This window comes from Vipera ursinii (assembly GCF_947247035.1).
Source record: "Vipera ursinii genome assembly, chromosome: 3".
Taxonomy (NCBI): Eukaryota; Metazoa; Chordata; class Lepidosauria; order Squamata; family Viperidae; genus Vipera; species Vipera ursinii.
Genome location: NC_139516.1, coordinates 93,552,305 through 93,579,440, shown reverse-complemented (window position 1 = coordinate 93,579,440; position 27,136 = coordinate 93,552,305). Strand labels below are relative to the sequence as shown.

Below are 27,136 nucleotides of genomic sequence, written 5' to 3'. Positions count from 1 at the left end.
GGTTTGTCAAAAAAGTTTACTTTGAGAGAAGAGTCTGTTTTTTCCTTTTTAAAAAAGATTTTATGGATTACTCTGACCTGAATTTAATGAGAATTTCATGTTCATTAGCTTTTACTTTAATTATCTTTTTATGCTGGGATTTAAATTGTAAGTCTGTTTGAAAGTTAATTATAATAAAAATATCACAAAGGCATTATATGTAATATTCTGAGAATATACCTTTAGACTTCTAGGCACTGTGCATGAAACATTAAATAATATTTAATAAATAATTACTGTCTGAAACCAACAATCTTCAATCTTTTTTCAGAAGATTGAAGATATGGTTTTCTTCTATCTACCAGCATCTTAGAACACTGTATCTTCACTTGAGGTTTTTAAATATTCTGCTTTCAGGACAGTATTGTTCGACACATTGTTATTCAGGTGTTCTGTTTAAGGATACAATTAAGATGTAAAGATGAAATTAGGATAATCATGTTGGCTTCAACTTTTTTTTATTTTGCCATTACCAAGAGTAGCCCTTCTCAACTCAATTTCCACAGAACCTCAGGTTATCATGAGTTGCCAGAGGTTCTGCAAAACATCATGATCTTTAAAAATCTTCATTTTTTTGAACTACAGTATGTATATGAAAAGGGACGCGGTGGCTCAGTGGGTTAGGACGCTGAGCTTGTCGATCAGAAGGTCAGCAGTTTGGCGGGTCGAATCCCAAGTGCCGCGTAGCAGAGTGAGCACCTGTTACTCGTCCCAGCTTCTGCCAACCTAGCAGTTCGAAAGCACGTAAAAATGCAAGTAGAAAAATAGGGACCACTCCGGTGGGAAGGTAACAGCGTTCCGTGCGCCTTTGGCGTCTAGTCATGCCGGCCACATGACCACGGAGACGTCCTGGGACAAGCGCTGGCTCTTCGGCTTTGAAACGGAGATGAGCACCGGCCCCTAGAGTCGGAAACGACTAGCACGCATGTGCGGGGGAACCTTTACCTTTACCTTATGTATATGAAGGGACGGGGTGGCTCAGTGGGTTAGGACGCTGAGCTTGTCGATCAGAAGGTCGGCAGTTTGGCAGGTCGAATCCCGAGTGCCGCGTAGCAGAGTGAGCGCCTGTTACTCGTCCCAGCTTCTGCCAACCTAGCAGTTTGAAAGCACGTAAAAATGCAAGTAGAAAAACAGGGACCACTACGGTGGGAAGGTAACAGCGTTCTGTGCGCCTTTGGCGTCTAGTCATGCTGGCCACATGACCACGGAGACGTCCTCGGACAAGTGCTGGCTCTTCGGCTTTGAAACGGAGATGAGCACCGGCCCCTAGAGTTGAAAACGACTAGCACGCATGTGCAGGGGAACCTTTACCTTTACCTTTATGTGTATGAACTGTGTAATGTGCAACCTCTCAGTGGAAATTTTTTTACATGCCACAGCTCAGCTGTCAGTTTATTGTTCTTCTGTTGTTATAAAGTAAAATATGGACTGTGTAGGTTAGAAATGAATTGTTGTGATTTTTTTTTGCATTTTTTATACAGGGCTTAGGGTTAGGAAAAAAGTTGCACAAAGGCCGCCCTAGGTACTCCTAATGTGATTTGGAAAAGAGTTATCAATGGAAATTTTGTTTGGAAAATTAATCTGCTAAAATGCTTGTGGTACCAATATGTTGAAGCATATAACATGATATTTCATTCAGTGTCTGTTCATATACAGTCTCCATTTCAAGTGACAGTAAGTATCTTAAAGTTATTCAGGACCTGGTTATCTGAATCATGTAACTGGCATCACAGAATCGATACTTGCAGGAATGCAGTAGCTTCCATCAGTGGTAGCCTCATACCTTAAAGTATTTATGACGTAATCTGGATTTGTTTTAGACCTAATGTTATTATATGTAAGCCTGGTTTATAATGAAAAACATAATGAGGATAACAACTGAATAGAAAGAGCAGAACATTTATTAAAGAAAAGTAACTTTTATGAAAAGAGCACAAAAAGACAAAAGTCAACTGAGGAACATGTATAAAAAGAGAGGTGGGATGACTGCACAGAAGAACTGTACCAAAAAAAGTATCCTAAAACCAATGATACGTATAAACTAAACCAGACATCCTAGACCAGGGATCCCCAACCTCTGGACCAAAGCACTCTGCTGGGCCATGGCCTGTTCACAACTGGGCTGCATGAACATCGGGCCAGTGCACATAAAGGTCAACTCACACAAGCGGTGGGCCAGCGTGAACACTTGACACAGCTCAACTTGAGCAATTGGCCTGACACTCATGTGACCTGGTTGCCCTCTTCTCCCACCAAGCTGAGCCACCAAGCTGCAAAGGTTGGGGACCATTGTCCTAGACACTGAAATGGCCCTGGAAAGTACTGCAACAAAATGCTGAAGTTGATAAGCTGTCAGAGATCTGTTTAAAAATTTATATGATGATGACATTAAACTTTCACTGGAAGTTCATAAATAAATATTAAAAATTGTAACAATATCCAAGAATTGAAAAGACTAATTTATATTCTAATATCACAAAAAGTAGTATGCAGGAATTCTTACACAAAGGAACAATTGCACTTATCTCACAGCTAACATCAAAATATTCTAGGTTTTGCAATCAAGATTTCAACAATATGTGAAACAAGAATTGCTAGAAGTACAAGCTGAATTTAGAAGAGGCAAAGTCACTCAAGGCCATATTGCTAACATCTAATAAATAATGGATGTTAGCACGGCAATACCAAACTAATGCTTATTTTTAATTTGGCTTTTGATATCCAAAGCACAATAAATTGTCAATAGTCTTTAAAGTAAGAGTGTAGTCCCTATTAAAAAAATATGCATGATGCCCAGGAAAGAACAGAGTTTAATATGAACCACCCTAATTATGTTAAAAACTTGGAAAAGAAAGTGTGAAAGATATGTATTACCACCAAATGTTTAATTTACATGCAGAGCATATCTTGCAGATGCTGGAATAGAAGAAACAGAAACTGAAATTAAAATCACTGGGAGAAATATTTAATAAAAATATTTAAATTGAAAATAAAAACTTAAATTAAAAATACCACTTGGGTCTCTGAAAACAATAATGAAGGTAAAAGAAAGAAATGCAAGATTATGTCAATAGCAAAACCATCCCAAAGCAGGTAAACAGTGACGATATTGAAATAGTAAGAAAATTTATTCTCCTGAGCAAAGACCTCATATTAAATATACAACTAATAATAAGCCTTTATTGTCAAAGTACAACATGTGTACATTGAGATTAGCTGAGCCTCCCCCCGTGCTCTCTCCCCCCAACACACAGTGACAACAAACCCTCCATCCCACCACACTATGTGAACCAACTACACAACACACCGGCCTCCCAAGTCAATTCTGCATAAGATTATGTCCCATTTAAAAGCCTAACAGCCCACGGATAAAAGCTATTTTTCAGCCTGTTGGTATAGCTGGCTATATTCCTATATCTTCTACCGGATGGTAGGAGAGTAAAGAGATACCGTCCAGGGTGTGAGTCATCCCTGAGAATCTTCCTCACTCTTCCAAGGCAACGAGCCCTGGCGATGTCTGTCATCCAGTGGTGTCAGGGAACAGCCCACAATGTCTTGTGCTGTGCTCACTACCCTCTGTAATACTTTCCTATCCGCGGCTGTCAGACCAGCATACCAAACCACAATACCATACGAGAGGACGCTCTCTATAGTAGACCGGTAAAAGAGGTCAGTACACAGTTTTCTAAGCTATAATATATGCCTGATAAAACTGAATCATCAGAAAGTAGAATGAAGAAAAAATAATGCCTATGAAATATGGTGTAGTTAATAAACTGCTGAAAATACTTTGGACTACAAGAAGAATAGAAATCAGGTAAAGTGAACCAGATTGCTCATTAGAAACACTAATAACGAAACACAAAATGCCAAGGACAGAATCATTGGAGAAGACTTTGCTGTTTGGAAAAAATTGAAAACAACTGCAAAAGAGATTGACAGAAGGCAGGGTAACTATTATTGATGGCACAAGATAAACAATGAGAGTTCAAAAAAGCAGTTACTGGCAGAGAATCTTGGTGATGTATGTCTGGCAATGAAGATTTGAAACTGATTGCAGTACCAACAAAGCTGTTTTTTAAACTTGTTTTCTGGAATGTCAATTTTGTAAAATACAATGTTTAAATAGCTACGCCCTGGAAGCTAACATGTAGATATTTAAATAAATGAAATATGATAAATTTAATAGAGTGTTAAATATGACTGCTTCTCTTGTACAGGAATCATAGAGGTCACAAATATTTTTCAGAAAATACAAAGGATTCAATATATGTACTGGAACTATTACCTCTTCAAGAGTAATAGGCTTTTGATAATTTGACTATTTCCAATTGCATTATACATCTTTGAAGGAAAAAGAATATAGATTAGCAACAGAGGACTAAAAATATATTTGCATACTAAGCAAATTGTATTATTTATATGACACAGAAAACTAATAAAACCTCAAGCTGGGAAAAAGGAGATAGAAAAGAAACTGAAAGGACAGGTGGAGAAGTTGCCAGCACAGAAATAATATATTATATATTATATATACAGCATAGTACTGATATTGATATTTAGAAGCTATAACAAATCTAACTTCATTTCGTCAGATAATCATACAGAAGAAAGATTGTAATTCCAATCAATTAAAAAGGCTTCTCTTTTTTATGACAACACAAATTTGTTTGGAATATCAGTACAACTCAACTAATAAATATATTCTTAAATTAAATAATTTAACTATTACCCTTATAATGCACTAAATAACTTTTAAAAAATTTCTAGTATATAACCATAATAAGATATCAATACTACTTAAATAGTGATTATCAGATAGTACTGACAAGAAATAATGACAGAAAACTTCCAATAAATCCCCACCCCTCCTTTACTACTGTTTAAATGTGTATTTTAACACTCTGTACAGAGTTTGGTTATTAAATAGAAAACAACCAGGTCTTTTGACCTTGGATATTTCAACACCCATCATCTGTTTATCTAGAAAAAAGTAATTGTGTTTACAATGGGATACCAAACTTGAAAGATTTTTGGGAAAAGCAGATATAGATAACCAAAGAAAAGCAGTATTATGAAAACATGGGCTTATGTCCAAAGGATGTTTGGACTGACCGTTCTTCACGGGATCACATTCTTTCAAAAGGAGGAGTTCATTTATGGACTCTGCCTTGCTCCTAGAGAAAGAAATGGCATCAATAATCAAAAATACCTAATAATATTTGTCTAAAATGGAAATGATCCCTCCTAATACCACAGAATTAGCCAACCTTATATGTTATTAATTAAGATATTATGTATATCTTATGGCAAAGGTAATTGAAGATGGTAGATATATTTGGAATGCTGAAAGGCTGTTGCTAACATAGAATGAGTGCTACAAAAGAGCTTGTACATTCACAAATCAGTTACCAGTTTTTTCAAAAAAAAAACACTTAAACTCATGAAGATTCTTCCTCAGCTAACTTGTCTTTTCTGCTCTGAAATAAAAACAATGTCCTGTACCCCCTGCCCCCACCAATCTCTTATGGTGCAACAGCAGATTTTCAAAAAAAATATGCTAGAGACAATAAAAGCAAATATTCCATAGTAACATACAGTACGATCAGAACAGATAAATTTATGCCTTGGTTGCAATTTCATCTTCCCTGGCCAACCTCTGTAGAATTTAACCATCTGCAAAGACATACAGAGGAAGCAGTGGCAGCTACAGTAACCAAGCCCCAGATATCTTGCTCCTATGGCACATTCCAGTCTCTCAGACTCAATCCCAGCCCCAACTTACTGCTATGTTTGTAAGCCGCCCTGAGTCTTCGGAGAAGGGCGGGATATAAATGGAATAAAAATAAATAAATAAAATAAATAAATGGCAAGCTTTCAAGCCTCCAAGCTGACTTCTTCTGCTGCTGAATGCTAGTTCAGTCTGTAATAAAGCCACCATGAGGTTTGTTGAGGAAAATGCTGATCAAGCATGCATTACGGAGCCATGACTGGGAAAAGAGAGCTGGGTTCCTCTCACTGAGATCTGCTCAGCCAGTTTCCATTTTGGCATCAGGTGAGACCACAGGATGATTGTCTGGGATACTTGGGAGGTTTCCAGGTGCCTTGGTCCAGAGATTGCCAGATGTGAGACACTGTTTAAGTTGGGCATGGAGATGTCAGATAGGGCTGTTGCTATTATACAGCCTCCCTACTTTGTAGCAACCTCTCTGCCTGAGCTCAATTTTGTGGCTGGGCTAGCAGTGGAGTTCCTGGACTTATTGTGCTAGGGAATTTCAACCTGCCATCCCTATGTATGAGGTCAGAAATAGCTCAGGAGTTTATGGCCACCGTGGCAACTGTAGGGCTGGCCAAATTATCCAGGACCCAATTCATAGCAGTGGTAATGCATCCTGTATTTTTCTGTCAGATTTAGGGAAGGGGGATTTTGATTTCTCTCCTGCCATGGACAGATCACTCATTGGTGAGCCTCAAGTTCTTGGATGCCAGACCCTTCTGCAGGCAGAACAGGCCTTTTCGACCAGTCCACCCCAACTAATAGACCCAACTGGGTTCGAGAGACAGCTTGGGGTATTCCAGAAAACCAGCTACTTGGACTGACTGAAGTCTTGTGACTACATGAAATAGTAAAGTGGCAACAGTTTTTGATCAAATTGCCTCTGAGCGGCCTCTCCACAGTCAGAGTTCCCGATGCTACCCATAGTACATGATGGAACTGAGAGAACTTAAACAGGCTAAGAGACGCATTGAGCCTCCCATTCGGAGCTTAGAATAGCCCCAACCCTGGCCACACGACCACGGAGATGTCCTCAGACAAACACTGGCTCTTCAGCTTTGAAACGGAAATGAGCACCGGCCCCTAGAGTCGGAAACGACTAGCACGCATGTGCAGGGGAACCTTTACCTTTACCTTTATTATTGTCAATAAATCTAAACTATTATGTGCAAATATCAGAATGAAGCCATGAAGATTATCACACACTACAAAATGAAGCACATGAAGGGTCCACATGAAATAAAACAGAGAGCTAATTCAGGACAAGTGTGACCATTGATATTTGAATAATTAAGACCCCTAGTCAATCTAACAAACTAATATATTTTCCATGTATAGAAAGTCATAAAGCCTGTTAAGTTAAATGTTTTGGTGAATTAGCTGAAAAGTCCTGTTAAGTTTTAGGTAATTATATTAAGCCACTGATTATATTAATGCCAAAGAATAATGTTTTTCAGATTTCAAATACTTTTTCTGCATTTTTTTTAAAAAGCATTCTCAAAAAATGAGAAGTTGTAACATGAAACAGCACTATATCACAATTTTACAAGTTCTGGACTTGTAAATACTATAACAATAGGAATAAGTATAAAATAATAATTTAAGTCTTTCAAATCATACAAAGCTGACCCAGAAAAGGCATTCAGGAATTTGGGAACAATTCTGAATTTATTTTTTGATTCCTAAAATAAATGTAAAGCTTTATTTATATGTTCATTTTTTTCAGGTGTCCCCAGTAATACACTATTCTATCTCTTTTAACACTTTAATATATAAAATCTATATTTAATATATTAAGCATTTTAATACAGTATCTTTGAGGGAAATGGGCAATTCAGAAATGTGAAATATATATAAATAAATAAAGCACAGTAGATTATATACAACAAATATAAGACATTAGATGCAATGTACATAGGTAAAGGAACTTTATTTTATATGCATGTATTTACATATTTTCATGCATTATAGACTAACAACATAAGTATTTTTATTTGATATCCTTTCTCAGTCCTACTTCTTATTGTTTAATATTATTAAAACCACCATCAAAATTGTTGCCAAGTATGTACTGTGCTTAGAATGCAGTATTGACTTTTCTTGGTCTATAAACTGACAAAATTGTAGCGAGGATAAGCATCCCATTTTCAGACTATGCTTATATGTGGTTTTAATTAACAACTGAGATCTACAAAAAGGCTCATTTAGAATGGAAGCAATCAGGATAGTTAAACAACTGGTAAAACAAATAAACCATAGTATGTATTACCAGAAGGGAAAAATAAAACTTTTTACAGTATACAAATATTATATTGTTTTATGTTAATATTTCACATGGAACATTCATTTTTGTTCAAAGGCCCACTGCCTGTTCCATAAAAGACAAATGCTAATATAAGACTTTTGTAGGATTTCCTATAGAGTTAATTGCTAAACAGATCAGCATGTTTTCACTAACAATTTATCTCAATTCAGTGATGTTTTCTTTTCATGCATAATATTCTGTACCCAAATTAATATACAAACTTGTTTGTAGATAAAAATATGTGGAAATCTTTGAATTGACATTCTATTCAGTCCAATTTTCCTTAAAATTAAAATATATTTTCTACTAAATATATTTAGGAAATCTGTCAAATCATATTGTCTTAAAAAAACAGGACAGAAGAATCCAAAATAGAAATGCAGGTGCCTTAGATCATCTTTAATAGATTTATGGGGGGGAACGTGACCCTCTTCATACACTGGGTACATAAAAATAGAGAAATGTCTTTGATACTCAAGAACTCTGTGTGCTTTGAAACTACCCAACTAAAGCACTATGAATTTATATGGGATATACCTAAATGATTATTTCTTCTTAGTGCAAGATCAAAATATATATTTCCATCAATAATCACATATTTTGAGATTTAAATTTATTCTGATATTAACTTCTAGATGTTAATGTGTTTAAAATAGTTTTAAAAATGAATCATGCAATCAGCTATTACCCACGTTTGTTAGTTCCTTTTCAAAAGCAAAGTAGTGAAACATTAATCTGAATATTTATTCTGTTTTTGCTATGTTTTAATTAACGTATAAGAATAAATATCCTCATATGATGAAACAACTTATATATTAAAATTACTATAACCAGAATTAAAGTTGCTGTCTAATTGTCGAGTGGTCTATATAAGAACATATGAATGCACATGTGTGTGTGTGTGTGTGTGTGTGTGTGTGTGTGTGTGTGTATTTCATTTGAGGAATAATGTAGTATTGTTTCATTCTCACTTTGAACCATCTGTTATCATCAACTTCTACTGAATTCTGTCTTAAAAAGGAACAAAATGTGGTAGAGAAAACGTGATTTTTCAGAACCATGTTGCAGAAGACCAAAAGAAAGTAAAATGCTATTTTTGGGGTGTCTATTTAACATGAACTGTAGAATACATCCTATTATAAGCATCCAAAAAGGGGGGGGGGAACTTCATGAGATCAAAGTCCAAGTGTAACTGCCACTTAATTTATCTGTCTTTACAGACAAAAGACAGTTTTCGTCACTTTCAAATGATCCAATGTCTTTTATGACAAACAGGGTTTGCAGTTTAATTTACAAATAGAATTATAAGTATGGCATCACTGCTCTGCCAAAGCAAATGACAAACAGAGTAGAGTTTTCAATTCATGCCATCCTCAGCAGGATAGAAGAGATTAAAATAAAACTGAAATAATTTAAACAAAACAAATAAATGTTTCAGAGAGTTGAAGGAGATCAAAGTATGCATTTTCTGACCCCACTCTACAAGCATTTCTTATTATATTGACCAATGTCATCAGATCATTAATTAAAAGGAGAAGTGCTGGCAGGTGGCAGGAACCAGAAGCCGATAATTGGCCCCCTTCTTCTTTTTGCCTTCAAAAACTTCCTTTTTTCCCCTTGCAATATATGCCACTAGGCAGACAGAAATGCCTACTTTGTAATATAATGATTAAGATGAGATGAAGAGACTCTTGCGTTTAAAGCTGCTATGCTTAATGAATGCAGCAAGCTTTATAATTATGATCTCCCCTTTTCCTTCACAATAAGAAATATGACGTTCCACTCAACATTTCCTCAATTGTCAAAAGCAAGTAAACAAACAAACACAACAAGACACCATTAAATAGGAAATCTATAGCTGATAACATGTTTGTTGGGGGAAGGTACTCTTTTTTTTTTAACTTAGCAAGGTAAAATAAGTAATTCAAACAAAGAGGATAAAACCATCTACAGTAGACTTACCACTTCACTTGGTAGATTGCTCAGGTCATTAAATGGTGTTTCCAGTGTATTTGTGTCAACATTTAGCATCACCACATCCTCCAGTGATTTACTTTTGACTCTCTGAATAAGGAAAAATATCCATGTAAGCATTTGAGGCTTCTCTTTCTGATTTTCATTAAAAAGTTATTATATTCTCAACATACAAATCTAAATGGTAAACGAACAAGCAAACAAACTAGGGATGAAGCAATCTAGGTCACAAAGAAATAAGCCAATATTTCTATGGCAGCCTTGTGTATCAAGAAATTTCTTTACATAATGCAGCGTTACCATAATTAATTAAATTTAGAGTACTAGAAACAATACCCATCAAGACTATTTGTCACTGCCTGAATAGGATCTCCTTGTTCAAGAGACTTCTGTCACTGTATAAAACATTTATCCACTATTTGCCTAGCCACTGTGAGAAATAAGATGCTAGAACAAGTGGACATTTGATCTGGTTCAGCAGGGAACTCCTTAGAACCTTTTTTTTTTTACCAATGCAAGGATAGACTGACATAGGCTTACCGACTTAAATAACAGTAAGAAATAGATGACATATTATATTCTCACATGACTGTGTATGTTTAATATATACAGTATGCATGTCCCCACTGATACCATGATACTATTGAACAGGCTTTCTAGAATTGTTCACTCTTTTAAACTTAACTCGTATGATCCTAAATCAAGCAAATCAGTACAGAAAGCTTTCTAGTGCCAGTTTTGAGCAACGTCTATGCTGGATGAAATGGCCCATTACATATGCATATACTGAGGGGAAGGTTACTTCCTTATAATAGTTTTGGGCCATTTTTTTTCCTTTACTAGTTCTCATGCACTGAACTTCTCAAATAATTGCAGGCATATTGGAAGCAAGCACGTGATCCTGCCTGGTTCCTCCCTACTCCATAACTTTATTCCCTTCCACACAGAAGTCTAGATATCATTAAATGGCACATTGCCAGAATAGCTTGGGAGAATGGTCAGCATTCCATTTTGATGCTGATATATTTAGGACTGCTTCAAGGGCTCACATGAAAGGAACTATTCTCCTCCACTGTAGCTAATGAAGATGAGAAGTTCTCCCATTCTGTTTCTCAACTATAGAGAATCTCATATAAAACAGAGGAATCTAAGGTTAACAAACTTGCTTTTTTCCCCCCTCCTATCCTTCCAATTACCCCTAAGTTTCATTTTTAAAAAATATTTAAGCCTTTTCAGGAATAGTACAAGAGATCCAGTTAGGCTTTTAAAAAGCTTACACATTTTAACATATAGCCATGGAGAAAGAGAAAATTACTTACCTCCATTAAACTGAAGTGAACTCCAATTAAATAAGGCATTGGTGCACTGAAATTAAAGGAAAAAAAGAAATATATCATATACTAGAAAGATGTAGAACTGCCATTTTATGCGAGTAAGCATATTTGCCAGCTCCAAATATTAAAACACCCAAAAACCTGTAAGCTGGAAAATTCTGGTTCAAAACCTAGCTATCATTACAGCTATAAAGTAAGGAATAACACAAGACTATCTTGCAGAGCTGTTGCAAACCTTCAACAGCTCTCACTTCTTCAAAGTGTTAACTTTACCAAATGGAAACTGCAGTCTTCTCCCAATATTTTTTTCTTATGCATGCAATTTTATATGGTCACTGATCCATCTCTCAGTTGAGTCTCAATATATATTCAGAGGACACCAACTGGATCATCCCCATCTACTAATTACTATTTTCTACCTCCTACATCTAGGCAATTTAATTATTTCCTTAATAAAATGTTGCTAATTGCACTGGATGAAGGAATCTCAGGGTGGAGATAAAACCCACAAACAAATCAATATGAAAGCACTTATTAGATAGATAAAACAGATAAATAAAGGAACAAAATGCTAAACTACCAACCGACTTGGATAAATCGTCAGGTCTCCATGTGATATTAAAAGAAAACAAATGCATGCCTCTCAGCCAGGGTTTTGAGAGAAGAGAGTTTCATAAGCCAAACAGAAAACTCTTGTCTCACATTTGCATTTCTTCCAATAAAGGGAAGGTGGAGGAAAACCCCTCTCATCAAATTTTTATATTTAATATTTAGGCAGGTGATACAACACAGGCTGTCCTTTAAATATCAAGGTCCCCAGCTGTTTTAAAGCTACCATGAATACTTTGAACTCATCAGAAGTGACTTCAGTTCCTGTAAAACTGTAATAAATTGGTCAGTTTGGGCTACCTAGCAAAATGGGAAAAATGAAAGGCCTTCACATGATCTTCCTAAAAGATATAAAGCTTCTATTATTTTATATCTACTACTACATATAAGAAGCCTAAAATAATCTGGCATTTTTGTAATGTGACCCTCCCCAAACCTGAGCAGTTGTTACAGGGGAAGGGGCAAAAACAAACACATGAAAGCAGTAAGTGAGAAATATAGAATGTTACAATGAACTGTTAAACAGTTTTGATCTACAATTGTCCATTACTGTTCCCATATATAACTTTATATTATTATGATCATACAGTGAAATTGTATTGAAATCTAGCTGTATGTAATCTGTATCTTCAAACTCAAAATGTTGGGTTTTTATTTATTTTACCTAAATTGCTCTACTATACGAATAATATATTCTTGAACAGCAGTGGATTACATTGAAATAGCAAAGTGCAAAGTGACCATGAAAATCTTATTCAGGAATTCTATTGTGTAAGAATTATGTCTTCTACTACTATATACCATTATGCAAAGCAAAAAAATGTTCTCTTAGGAAGGGAAGGGAAGGGAAGGGAAGGGAAGGGAAGGGAAGGGAAGGGAAGGGAAGGGAAGGGAAGGAAAGGAAAGGAAAGGAAAGGAAAGGAAAGGAAAGGAAAGGAAAGGAAAGGAAAGGAAAGGAAAGGAAAGGAAAGGAAAGGAAAGGATTAGACGATCAATACACAGCAGGGAAAAAGATGAAGTCTTGATGTATATTAAATGAGTAAGATTGACTAAAAATGCAACTGTGATTTAAAAAATATAACAGTATATTTGTAGATTTAGTACATAGTATTCTTTTACTTGTACATGTTGTGGTTTTTACAAAAATACAGCATTATATCACTTTCAGTTTCAGCTTTCTTTCAGTTTCTAACATTTTGGCCAAAATTTTGTCAAATTTGGTTCTATTTCTCTGTTTAGTTCTATTTATTCATTATTTCCCCAATGAGATGGAAATGCAGCCAGTGCTAAATACTCAGGTAATTCAGCCAATAGCCACAATAACTATGTATACTTAAACTTTGTGGTTTTTTTCTTTTAATTACAGTATATAATAAAAAATTTCAATAGCCCTTAAAACATTTTCCCCTTGTGGAAAATTATTATTATTATTATTATTATTATTATTATTATTATTATTATTATTATTATTATTATTATTATTATTATTATCATACCCATATTTATGCACAATATATGATAGTCAAAGAAAATGATCTGAAATAAGTTGGAAGCATTCCCAGGATATTCTTAAAATGTTTGTCTGGTTGTTGTTGGGTTTTTTAAAAAAATCGTATATCATAAAGCTTGCCCTGAATTTTACCAAAGAGGTGCCCATTTTGATGGTATTGATTAGCTGTCATCGCATAGTCTTTTCTGCTCAGATGCACGTGGCCAGCAAAATACAAGGGTCATAAGAGGGACTCAACAAGGGAATGAATGATTTGCAACATAGGGAATGTGTATTGGGACCAATTTATGTCCCTCATTCATGACATGCATCATAGGCACAGATGACCTAACATCAAATTCACCTGAGAAACAATGATATACTATCACAAACCAGCATGGGGTTCTTGGTTAAAGCAGATAAAGCCAGACTAACTAACTAATTTATTTATTTATTTATTTATTAGATTGATATACCGCCCTTCTCCCAAAGGACTTGGGGCAGTGAACAGGGCAGTTAAAACATGGCATACAAAGTTAAAAATAAATTAAATTAAATTTAGCCCCAAACCAAGTAAATCAAATTCTAAAATTTAAAATCCCAATCCCTCAGTCCAGGCCGGCAAGCTTGAATAACCAGGTTTCAGGTCACGGCGAAAAGAGCGAAGGTCGGGAGCCATCCGGAGCTCAACAGGGAGCTGATTCCAGAGGGCAGGCGCGCCCACAGAGAATGCTCTCACCCTGGGGGCCGCCAGCCGGCACTCACTGACCGATGGCACCCTGAGGAGGCCCTCTCTGTGGGAGCACATAGGACGATGGGAAGTTGACGCCGGCAGAAGGTGCTCCCGTAAATAATCTGGACCCATGTCATTTAGGGCTTTGTAGGTCATCACCAGCTAATTGCTTATAGCTAATTGCTATAAAGCTTTCTCCAAAGCACCTGAAAGCAGGACAAGAAGCAACGGATGGAAACTAGTCAAGGAGAGAAGCAACCTAGAACTAAGGAGAAACTTCCTGACAGAACAATTAACCAGTGGAACAACCTGCCTCCAGAGGTGGTGAATGCTCCAACACTGGAAGTTTTTAAGAAGAGACTGGACAGCCATTTGCCTGAAATGGTATAAGGTTTTCTGCCTGAGCAGGGGGTTGGACTAGATGACCTCCAAGGTCCCTTCCAACTTTATTATTATTATTATTATTATAAATATGACATAAAACTTTCCTTCATACTTCTCTAATACACATTTTTATAATAAATGAAACAGAGATATATACAACCTAAATGTAATCTTATGACCACCAGAGTGATATTATGCTACATATTCTATTATTCAAAATGATACCAAACACATTGAGGAGGCTGTATCAATAGTATTTTCCCCATCTAATGATAGTTCCCACCTTGTGAATTGGAACTACGAAGTTAAAATTAGAGATTTTATTCTGAACACAATGACCAGCCCATAAAGCACATTTGAACCCCCTTATTTTTGTGGCCCTCAGAGCTTTGGAAATTATACTTCCAGATTTCACTCTCACAAACAAACAAACAAACAAAATCCCACAATCCCAATCAATAAAAAGCACTGAGTTTTTTCCATAAAAATCAATTCACCCTAAATAAATGCTTCCAGAATCTTAATCCACATCAGCTTTTGTATAACACAACATTGCCATCCCTGGTGTCAAAGCTGTAAACATTGGATGTTCCCGCTCTGACAACTGATGAAAATTGCAGCCATTTCCACTTTGCTTTTAACATGCTTTTTCTTCTTTTTAGAAATCAGGTGCAGAAGAGGGTTTGGGATGAATGCTTGAGCTCAGCTAGCCATAATAATAATAATGCTACTCTATGACAACTCAAGGACGAAGAAAGCCCGTGTTTCAGGCTAATTGGAGAACGTGATTTATGACTGCTTATTGGGGGTGGGAATTACAATTTGTTACTTTGTATCAGGGCAAGGGGATTTAGTTTTGGGTTCAACTATGTTATGCTGATACTTTGTTTCCTGAATAAAACATTCTTTAAGGAAGAATTCTTGCCTTGAAGTTATTTTGATGGGTTTCATTTATCGCAGGCATGTCAAACTCGCAACATCACATGATGTCATGCAACATATCATGACTTTTTCCCCATTGCCAGCAATGGGGGGGCTGGTTTCGTTGTGATGCATACGGCCCGTGGGCCGGCAGTTTGACATGCCTAATCTATCAGAACAATGACACTTGCCTTCAAACAAACCAAACAATAACAAAGATAGTTCAGCTTCCCAATGGCAACAGTTTGCCATTAAGTACAGAACCAGTTTTGCAGTTTACAGCTTATATATTAGTCAGCTCTATGGTTTTGAATTGTGACTCCAGTGTAAAATTGAGGATAATATAAAAAGTTGTAGACTTATGATTACAGTTGTGAATTTGGACTGGAGGTTCCTAGCTATGATAATTTTTTCTAGATAAATCAGCCTCCTTTTTCATACATGTATGAACTGAAGTAGCAATATATAATGTATGACAAAGAACAGACAAAAGATATACAAATGATTCTGTATTTTGTACTGCTTTACAATTATTACAAATGTTAGGAGTAGTTATATACACTGACAGCAAACTAATGTAAGAATAATGAGATTTTTAGGTTCTTGGGAAGCATACCAATTTACAATAGAAACGATGCCAGAAGTTCTTTTCTGAAACCCACTGAGCCAAATTGCATCCGTGAAATTGTCCCACCCAAGAATGGAAATGTGATTTCCAAACATCAGTTCTTTTAATTGTAGCCTTCTAAGAGGCTGAGGAAGGTAGTTGAAGACTCCTCCAAATCCACAAGTCATAGAGAAGGGAGTGGCAGAGAAAAATTAGCCCTGCTCCCCAAAATCACATCTTTCTTTTTGCCCATGGCTGAACTCTTATTAGAACTCTTCTGTTTTCAAAGCAAACACTACAATTAAATACAGTTCTTAAACCAATAAATATTTTATATGAAGTAAAACAAATTGGTATTAGTTATTTATATAACCTTTGGTATAACCATCCAGTGTCCTGCCTTGATAAGTCAATTTATGGGCAGTTTAAATACTGTAAAATTAGATTCCTATGTTTGGTACTACTTCAACAAAAAATGCTTCATGTAAAATGGCTATCTCAGGGAATGTTTACTAAATGATGAGTACCAAATATATTGCTGTTGGGGATGCTACTCAGAAATTGGAACATTAATCTATACAGTCTGGTTTTACTTTATTATCAATATATTTGAGGATCATATCAATAGGATTGTCACTATGACTTGTATTAACAGCTTTGCATTAAGGATGTATTTCTTGGTAATGTATACAGTATTTCAAATCGATTAGGTTCTCAGGAAATCTGAATTTTCTGGCCTATGTTCCAGAACTAACATTTAACACTGAAGTACAAATCTATATCCCATTTACAACAATGCATTGTTGATACATATTGTCTGCCATTATAGACTTTTGAAGTAGTTGTGTTGATATATTAATTTGGTGAGCTTTTTTCATTCAACTGTAATTAAAATTTTAAGTTATATTATTCCATTAACTCTCTTGAATGTGCATATACTTTTAGCAACACACCATTTATTCAAAACCACTGGATACTATTTGAAGTATGTCCAAAGTACAATGACATATTATCTTGCATTAAAATCAAAATGCAGTTTTTTATTTAAAAACAATGCTTGACATGAATCAGTTTTTTCTTCATATTTTATAGAAAAGTAATACTGGGAAAAGCTTGGCATAAACTGTTTCTGATTAGTAATTTATATAATTAAAGAACATGTCAGACACTTAAAAAGAGAAAAAATAATGACAATTAAGACACATGCATGTTCTTCTTCTGGCAATCACTTTCAACTTATGAAATATATATATATTAATCCAGTCCATCATTTTCCTAAAATAACTGGTTATCTTACATAAAGTATGAACTAGAAAATTATTATGGTTTTTATTGTGAAAAATGTTCTACAATAAAAACAGGGAGAATTTCATAATGAATCATTATGTAGCTTTAAGTAGAATTCTGTAATCTTTTAAGAATATTAATAGAATTCTTAAAACAGATGCTTCATTGTGAAACACATAGTGTTATAGGTAAGAAACTATACCAAGAAGTTATTAGTATTGTTTTTTCTTGTTTAACAATTAAGCAAATCCAAAATCTTTCAGATGTTTTGGTACTTTTGGTACCAAAATAAATCTTAATTCTCCAGTCAGCAACGAAACAGAACCTTCAACACATGACACAACTTGATAAGTTGCTTTACTCCAGATAAACAAGAGAAATCAAGCTGTCTATAAATCTAGGGTTTAAATTCTAGGCTTTTCCACAAGGCCACAAATATTTTCAAGTCAACAGACTTTTGGTCATTCTTTTTCTGGCCCTGAAAGTTAGACACATCTACTCAGTATTTACATAAAATTTTCTCTGGTCTGAGCATCACTAGTTTCTCCTCATTATACTTATAAAATAATGCTATGTGATTGGACACTGGTTCTGTCAGAAAACATTTCAGCTTTTCTGAAACCTTAAAATTTTACTGTGTATACTTTTGCACCAGAATATTTATATGCTGTCAGTACATTGGATATAGCAAAGAATGAAATTATTTCATCCTGGAAGGGGAATGCTCCTTCTTTCAGCTATGTTATTTTGAAGTTCTCTCTCTGCCCTTTGATTTCAATTATTTTTAAGCCTGTTAAATCATTGCTTTCTTGATTGGGACAAGTATATTAACTTATAAGAAATTTAGATAAACTATGGTCATGAACCTGTTGTAGAATCTTGGAAGCATTTGAGCTATTTAAATTATAGATCTATTTTGTACTTGCACGGTAACATATTAAAAGATGTGAAAGAAGCTGTGAAATACCATATGTAGCACACACAAAATATCTGTATTAGTAATGATTAGAAATGTTAAATTAGTAATGATTAGCAATGGGGGAGTTCTACTCTGGAGGTGGCTCCTAGATCCGCTTCTCCTCCTACTGTCTGCTCCCCATTCATCCCTCTTTTTTTACCAGTCATATTGATGTATTTTCTTTGTTTTCTTTTTGGTTTTTTAATTTGTTTTCACTTTGTTTAAAGTTTCCTTTTATTTCTTCTTTTTTATTGTTGTAAACTGCCTAGAGTAGCCCCATGGCGAGGCAGGTGGCAAATAAATTTAATAATAATATTAGTAATTATGAAATGTAATAGCATTCAATGAGTCTGTACAGGACCTTTTAATTACTTCCTCTCAACAGAGAAACATTCTGAGCCATATTGGTATCTCTACATCCATTTGGAGCATATAAAATAGAAAGATAATACTAAATTATTGTTTTAAATTTTAAATTTGGGCATTATATTTAATCGTTTTTTAACTTTTGTATTCTGTTTTATATTTATTGCCCTGTACACTGCCCTGAGTCCTTCGGGAGAAGGGTGGTATAAAAATATAATAAATAATAAATAAATAAATAAATAAATAAATAAATAAATAAATAAATAAATTTTGGATTTTGTCTCATCTCTGTAATTCACCAACTTTTAAAACCTAGTATTGTAAAAATAAGCCGTGTAAGTCATATAAGTCATGTTTCATACCTTAGTCCTGCAGAAGTACAGTTTCAGATTTTTTATCTGTATAAAGCAGTGCCAAATGTGGCATGTTTTTAGTTAGAGTCTGTACTACTACAACTGGATTTAATGTTCAAATGATCCTATTTATTTAATTAAAAGGCAACAACATATTGTCTTGTTTAATTATTAGAGAGATGAATAATACACATTTAGCCTCTTACCAGCAATAATCCAGGAGATGTGGTGGGAGCACCGGGATGTATATATGCTGCCAGTACATTGGATATAGCAATGCAGCTGACCCATGAACACAAGCAGTTAACTAGAATTCAAAGCAGACACAGAAAAAGAGTAACATTATATAAAAGAGAAACAAAATAAAATATTGAATTAATCCTGTCAGGAACAATAAAAACCAAAAATTATGTATATACAATATTCAGATTGAATTTTGAATTCAGTGTTGTACACTGAATTTCCATGTACAACAGAAAAGTTGTATTCTGTCAGCCACATAATGAAATATCACTAATAATCATAGTCTCATAAAGAGATGTGAAATACTTATTTTCTACTGTAAAGGAAGCCAATTCAATCTACAAATGTTTCTTTATATATTGATTCATATGAAGTTGTTGTCCCTCAGAAAGAAAGAAAGTCAATTGTACTAAAAAATCTTTCATGCTAAGGGTTTAGATTCATAGCAGAACTTTGGGTTTTTGTATATCATTTTGTTTGATAAGTTTATAAACTTCAGTTTTACACACATAAAGAGTGAGATAGAGATAGAAAATATGGGAGATTGGAACAAGATTAGCTCCAAAAGAAAAGTTTCCAAAATGCTTATTGATTTTCAGAAATACAGCCGGTATTGTATGAACATTACAAATAGCTATAACAGATTTAAGCAGAAAAAAGCCAACTCAAAGCCTTTCTCTCCATGTTGCAGTATTGGAAATGCAAATAAAATACAGTAATAAAAGACAGTTACATTCTTCCTAGTTATCTCACACAGAGTTAAACATGAAGAATTGTTTTGCACATGTACATTCCAGGATTTTCTTTCAACCAACTATCTTGAACTAGGTCAGTAATCCATCTAGACAAGAATTTGCCAAAAGTCTCACTACAAGGTAATATTACTGTTATTGTTAAAGTTGTGTTCTGAAAGATATGTAAAAGAAATGAAAAGTACATGAGGCATTTTCCACTGCATGGAATCTGTTAACACAAATGCTTCTTTTCCCCTCCTACATACTGGTAATTGATTTGGCAGCAAGAAATTATGTGGCAGGTGAAAGGTTTCTTCTTGTTGTTAAAAAAATCAAACAGTCCAATTATTTTATGTATACTAGTCTACTAGAGAGCAGCTTCCATTTTTATCATAAAGCACTTTCAGTTTTTGTCTCATAGCACAGTGCCAAGTGATTCAAACTAAATGAATACAAAACAAACCAACAAACAAGTCTGGATTTGCTAGGATCTTACCATACTAATAAAAATTCCTAGGATTGTGAATCCCCCCAGGATTTCTGCACTAGAAAATATCTCTGGCCTTATCAAGGGACACCTCAAATGGATTTGTGAGTTTATTCTTCTTCACACAGTAACAGTTTATGCTATCAACATCATTCCTTAAAGTACAATTGAAATAAATGGTTAAGGATAAATCTCTCTTCACACAGAAGTAGGGTTTATACCATATAAGTACATCTTTTCCTCCTTGACAAATCATTTTCTTTATATAGCAAAGAAGCAACACTTTACCAGCAAATAAACCAGGTTATTTTAACTTACTTTGTATCAGTCAGGCCAACAGACATTTAAAATGGAAGGGAAGAAATAGGATAATTGCATGTGATAATAACAGCATAATTGTGGGTTTCCTACTGTTTCAGCCAGTCAATCAACTAAAATTTAGAATCACTGACACAAATATACCATCACAACTGCATAATTATGCTTATGGAACTTTAAGGATAATATAGAGTTACACAGAACTACACGATGTAAGTGTTAATACATAATACTATGGAAAAAAAGCTAAAAACCAAAATCAACACAGAAAAAGGTAAAATTATTATATCATATTGGGCATTGATATTTCAGCTATATCCACTAAAATGGGGCACATTTGCAGCATAATGGCTGCACATAAAATAAAATGCACATACATCTAATAATAATAAGTTATAAAACAACAGTGTAAGGACTAAAATAGGATTAAACCTTCCACAAGCCACAAAGCACCACTCTCCTCAAAAGGTTCCAACTCATCAGATGATTTATGCATATACATTCCTGTCTTACCCTGAGTGGCCTTTAACCTTTCCCAGATAGTGACTACAACCACTCCAAGATTGCATCCCATCTTAAAGAAGCAATGGTCTTTTTAGTAGAAGGAAGAAAGAAGGGGCCCTCTGAGATCTATCTTGTTTGGTTTGAGGCCAGAATAACCTGAGATAACACTACCAGCTGCAGTTTTTGCTATGCAGGGAAGGTATGGCAGAAGTGGCCCAGGTACAGAGAACAAACACTATGCCAAGGACAATATCCTAGAGAGAAAATACTATTAAGACAAGCAAATGGGATCAAGCTGGCACTACTTTAAAACCTTCCCTGAATAAAACGCTAAACAGGAGTCTTACTTTTATTTAATGAGGGGGTTAAGTCTCTACTAACAATTGTCCCAGAAGCCCCAGTCTGTTTTACAATTCACAAAGGGTACAAGGAATACATCTTGCACATAATACCGAGCACTTCTTAAGTGTTAGCCTAGCTCATATTATTAAGAGAGCTATTTGAACTATGAGGGAGATTAACAACAATGTGTTTCTGAGGACAAACCTATTGCAAAGAAAGCCAGATGTAGCCAGCAGATGAATTTCACATGAAACAGATCCTAATTCTCAGAAGGCACTGTATGGTCACATCAGCCAGAATATAATCTACTGCTCTGCTTTCTCTTTGTAAATCTCTTCTTATCAACTATGTATTATTTCCTGATGCCATAATAACGTACACTGAGAATTCTGTATAAGGATCTTTTATAGCAAACATGCCAGAGGACAAAGATATAAAAGCACAAGAATGTAACTTTTCTTATCACTTAAAATAGTGGATCACACAAAGGAAAGCACCTGTATATTTTACTATACAAACTAGGGCCATATTAATGAACAAAAGAGCCGTCTATGTAACTTAAGTGTCTGATGTTCTGCAAGTTGCACAAAAAACAACTAAGCACAGCATTTTTCTGCCTCATGCATTGGCAACTCACAATTCAGTTGTTGAAGATCCCCTAGGTAGCCTATCATAGGCCTGTCAAGAACATGACTGAAAAAGAAAAAAAATAGCACAGGATTCTACAATGCTGCTCCTGAGTGTGATGTGTACAGTAATATCAATAGATAGGATAATTCGGAAGAGAAAGAGTATGCATGTAGACATATGCATGCTCACATACACATATATATTAGGCCTTTATGAAGTAGCATCATTTTGCAGAGGCTCCTCAATGCCAATTTATGGGTTGAGCTGATTCTATGTGATGTCTTGACGCTGAAAAGCAAGGTACCTAACTATGATGTCTGAAGGTAGACCACTCCAATTGGCTAATATATTTCAAAGCTTTGTGGCCTTTGCAAAGCTATGTGGCCTTTGAAGGTCTCCCATAGTTTGGTCTATGTTAAGGCACCAGACTGTGAGTTCAGTCCTGCCTTAGGCATGAAAGCCAGCTGGGTGACTTTGGGCCAGCCTCAGCTCAACCCACCTCAAAGGATTGTTGTTGTGGGGAAAATAAGAGGATGGTGGATTATTAGGTATGTTTATGACAGCCGCTGTGTCCACCAGTTAAGTGATCACCCTATACAACCTTCCCAGTTGTCTTCTGACAAGCAAAGTCAATGGAAAAGCTGGTAGAAGGTTGCAAATCATGGTCACTTGGTGTCTCACTTAAAAAGATTGTAAAATAAAGGTTGTAAAATGAGATGTGGCCATGTGATGCCTCACTTAATTACCACCTCACTTAACAAATTTTCCTGTATTAATTGTGGTTGTAAGTCGAAGACTAATCTATAAAGTTGAGGTAAATATAAATAAATAACCAATGTTTTTAACCTAAGTTTCCTATAGAGACCTAGGGGTGAAAAGGGGGGAGGAATGTGCCCCCATATCTTTGTATATTGTGCAGATAAAAGGCAAATAGAATGTAATCAACAATTCAAAATTAAATATACACTTACATCCATACACACAATGAACCCATGTAAAGCCTTAAAAGAATGCGTCACTTAAAATTTCAAAGATTTCAAAGCATCCTTTTTAATATGGTTCCATTTTTAGGCACTGTATTGATACTGCCAATGTACATCACATCAGCCATTTTATTGGCTTCCAATGTTCTTCTAAGTGTGCAGAAATAAAGTAAAGCAACCAGCAATTGCAAATTGTGAGGTTGAAGGATTTGCTTTTTTCATGTAGAGAAGGTGAATTTCCTGGAAATAATGTATCATAATAAAATGGCTGCCCAACTCATGAAAATGTGACTTTGGATGGGATACAACAGTTAAGGAAGTAACACTTCTTTACACAGCCATGCTTATGGCTGAGGCATGGTAGCCCAGATGTATAAAGCAAAGGAATAAGCAAGGAATAAGGAATAAGCAAATCAAGTTCTAGACCTATAAGACAATATTATAAAATGAAATACCATGGGCAAAAACTGTATCTTGCTGTCTTCACCAAACAGCAGTGCCATTTCCAAAAAGGAGTGGGACACTTAACTGGGTGTAGCCAAAAAAGCTCAAATGCTTCTGTCAGTTATTCCTACCTCATGTTTTAAGAAGCTTTTATTTCTTAAATATGAATGCAATCAACAAACCAAAAATGTTTCAGAAAATTCAGCTTCCAACTTTAGAATTCTTCAACCATTTATTTTATGAATTTTCAACCTAAATTAGGAGCAGAGAAGATGCTTTTAAAAAACATGGTAAAACAACAAGAGATTACAATTTTGAACTGCATTATATGCTCTCATTCAGATTAATATAACAGGATTAAATATGGAAAAGAAGAAAGTCTGAAAGCTCCTGAGGGATATCATTAGGGCAAATTGCCAAAGAATGAAACATGAGCCAGTCAGGAAAAATTGGAGGCTACAGTAGTACCAAGGGACTTAAACATTCGACAGTTGAAGCTTCAGTAATGTGTGAACTGAGGGTTACTGTATCAAGAGACTCTGTTCACTGACACATGGAATGTCACTTGACCACCAAACAGCCCAAGCTTGACAGTTATGCTCCAGTCAGCCAAAGATGTCATAATTTCTTAGTTAAGCTGGCCATTTCTGATTGTTTCCTTACCTCTGTAGAACAGCTGCAATTTTACAGAATGCCATTATCATCTGCTTTGCTGCTTGCTGTTTAATTGCTGTTTTCTTGCTATAGAGATAATTTAATGTTTCTGCAAATGAATAGCTTGCAATTCTCCATAATGTGTATTCCTCTGGATGCATTTCCAATTACTTTCCCATACAATTTATCTAATAGTCACTATTCTAATCATAGTTCTTAAGTCATTAAATACAATGCTTTCTAGTAATTTTTACAAGCAAACAGACAGGAGATTAGATATTAAACCCCTAGCAACTCTACCCAGGAAATGGGTTAGTCATGGGTCTCATGCCTACTGATTAGTAACAGCTATTTAAAATAAGGATGCAGCACAGTTTCACTTAACCTGAACTACCTTTTACTGAATGCTAGACTTCTAGACTGTACTGGACAATAATCTAGAAATATAATCACTATCATAAATAAAAAAAACTCAACACCTTTCACAATCTGTTCTTCCGGTAATAATTACTGCATTTAAGATTTCAGGTATTTTCCTGAACTTTGCTATCTTTCTAGTGCTTTCAAGAGTGGAACAAACTGAAATACCTGAAGATGAGTAATTTTTTTTTAATAAGTCACATATTAATCTTTCACTGAACACAGATGCAAATTTCTGTTGACACAAGTATATAGTATTCATAGTGGTATATTAATTCTTATAAAAAATATTAATTAATAAAGACAAAACTCACCAAAAAAACAAACTCAGATTTTAGTTTTAATCATTTGTTATTTGTTTTTCTCCCCTAGAACTACAACCAACATCAGAGTATATCCAAGTTGGATATACTTCTAGAGAACTATTAATCATTTTTAATTTTCAAAAATCCCTGTTAATCTAAATAGGGGGTGAAGGGTGATATGAGAAAAAAGTACAAAAGTTTTATTTTGCAGCATAACAATCTATGTCTTATTTTAATTGAAACACAATTTAAGGAAAAAAATAGTAGAGGGATTTTAGCTGGTCTCAAGATAGAATTCCTTAGCATCAGCATCCATACCTATAACAAAATGGGCATTGTGACATCAAGATGCTAACTACATCCTTTCTTTGGTATTTGAGCCATGGTGTGACTTACAACATCCCAGGCAATACTTAAGGTTGGAGTTTGCATCACAATGTCATGATGCATGTTGTGCCACTTGTTCCTCTTAGGATCACTATAGCCATGTTAATCCCAATGGATACCCTGATGAACACTTGACACTCTGTAGATATATACACTGCTTCAAAATGTTGCAGAGGTAAAACAATACATTTGAAATATAAAACTACATCACAGCTGCAGAACATATTAATCTGATTACTTATGCTAAAAATTATCATTATAGTTTATTCTAAGAGTTAGAAATATAATGTACGCTATTTCTATACTGTATATTTATTTTATATATTTATAGAGTAATTATATATTTAATACTGTAGTAGTGATGTTCATTCACTGTATAACCAAATTTGCAACATATACAATATGAAAGATGGTTCGTTTACCATGTGCACCATCGACGTCAGATGTTTAGACTGAATTTGGCATTTTTATCCACTTATCAAGTCCTTCCCAAGGACCTGAGATAGACAGATGTTGTTGTTTGATGGTATTAAAGGTATGATTACTATTATTATATTATTAGATATGTTGCCCTTCTATGTACAGTATTTTCAGTCAACTCAAGGTGGCAAATATACATAATATCAAGATAAAATACCAATATAGCAAGGAGTTTCTATGATAGAAGCTATAACATAAGCTACTCTAACAATATATATTACTAAATTGTGCAAATCTAAATCTAAAATATTACAGTCTATGAAGTAAAAATGCACATCACCTAAAACAAAATAAATAAAACAAGGGATACATCTGTATATTGAATCTGAAGTGGTTAATAAATCAGAAGTAGTTATTCTTGAGACTGGTTATACCTTGAGGATGAGCTCGATAGTCTTCATCTCTTTTTTAAAAAAAAATAGTTTGAACTGAATTTTCAATTTACTCATCCTTAGATCTTCATATGTACTACTTGTATCTGTATTCCTGCAGGTTTTCTGCCAGAGAAACAAGACCAGCTGTTGATATGCAAGTACACCAAGGACATAAATCATGCCTCGTAATATTCTCATTTGAAAAAGGATGAGATTTGAAGTTGTGTACAAATGATGAACATATAATTGCTAAAATGTACAAATTTTTGCTCAGATTTGAAACAGAAGAAGAAGTTAAATAATTCAAGACTGTGCTAAGAATTTCACTTATAACATACAAATCAACCAATGGGAGAGAATGTGGCTAAAGGGATTGAAAGTCACATTGTGTTATAAATTAAGAGAGAACTTTTTAAAGATCAAAATAATAACTTTTTTGTTTGGATTTATGGAAAACCAATGAGAAAATACTTATGGAAGACTCATTTTGTATATGGTAACTGCAATGAGACTATTTCAGTGGAAAACTACAATGAAGAAGTGGATTGTGAAGAACTTACAGAAATGACAAAACTGGTTGTTTAATCAGGGATAAGACAATAAATATTTTTACAAAAGACTGGTAACCTCTTATGGACTTTTTGCTGACAGCAGAAAAAATGAATTTGTCATTTATGGATTATGATTACAAAGAGT

At 34.8% G+C, this 27,136-nt stretch overlaps 1 protein-coding gene across 1 annotated transcript in view; it reads right to left on the bottom strand.

The window, feature by feature from the left end:
* The window catches only part of DENND1B (DENN domain containing 1B), a 234,567-nt gene that overhangs the window by 65,978 nt on the left and 141,453 nt on the right, over positions 1-27,136 (bottom strand). Inside the window, exons 10-12 of the mRNA XM_083359778.1 lie at positions 19,342-19,442; positions 11,414-11,459; positions 10,083-10,184 (exon numbers count right to left, since the gene is read on the bottom strand). Of these exons, the coding sequence (XP_083215904.1) occupies positions 10,083-10,184; positions 11,414-11,459; positions 19,342-19,442 (249 nt within the window). The remainder of the gene's footprint in view (positions 1-10,082; positions 10,185-11,413; positions 11,460-19,341; positions 19,443-27,136) is intronic.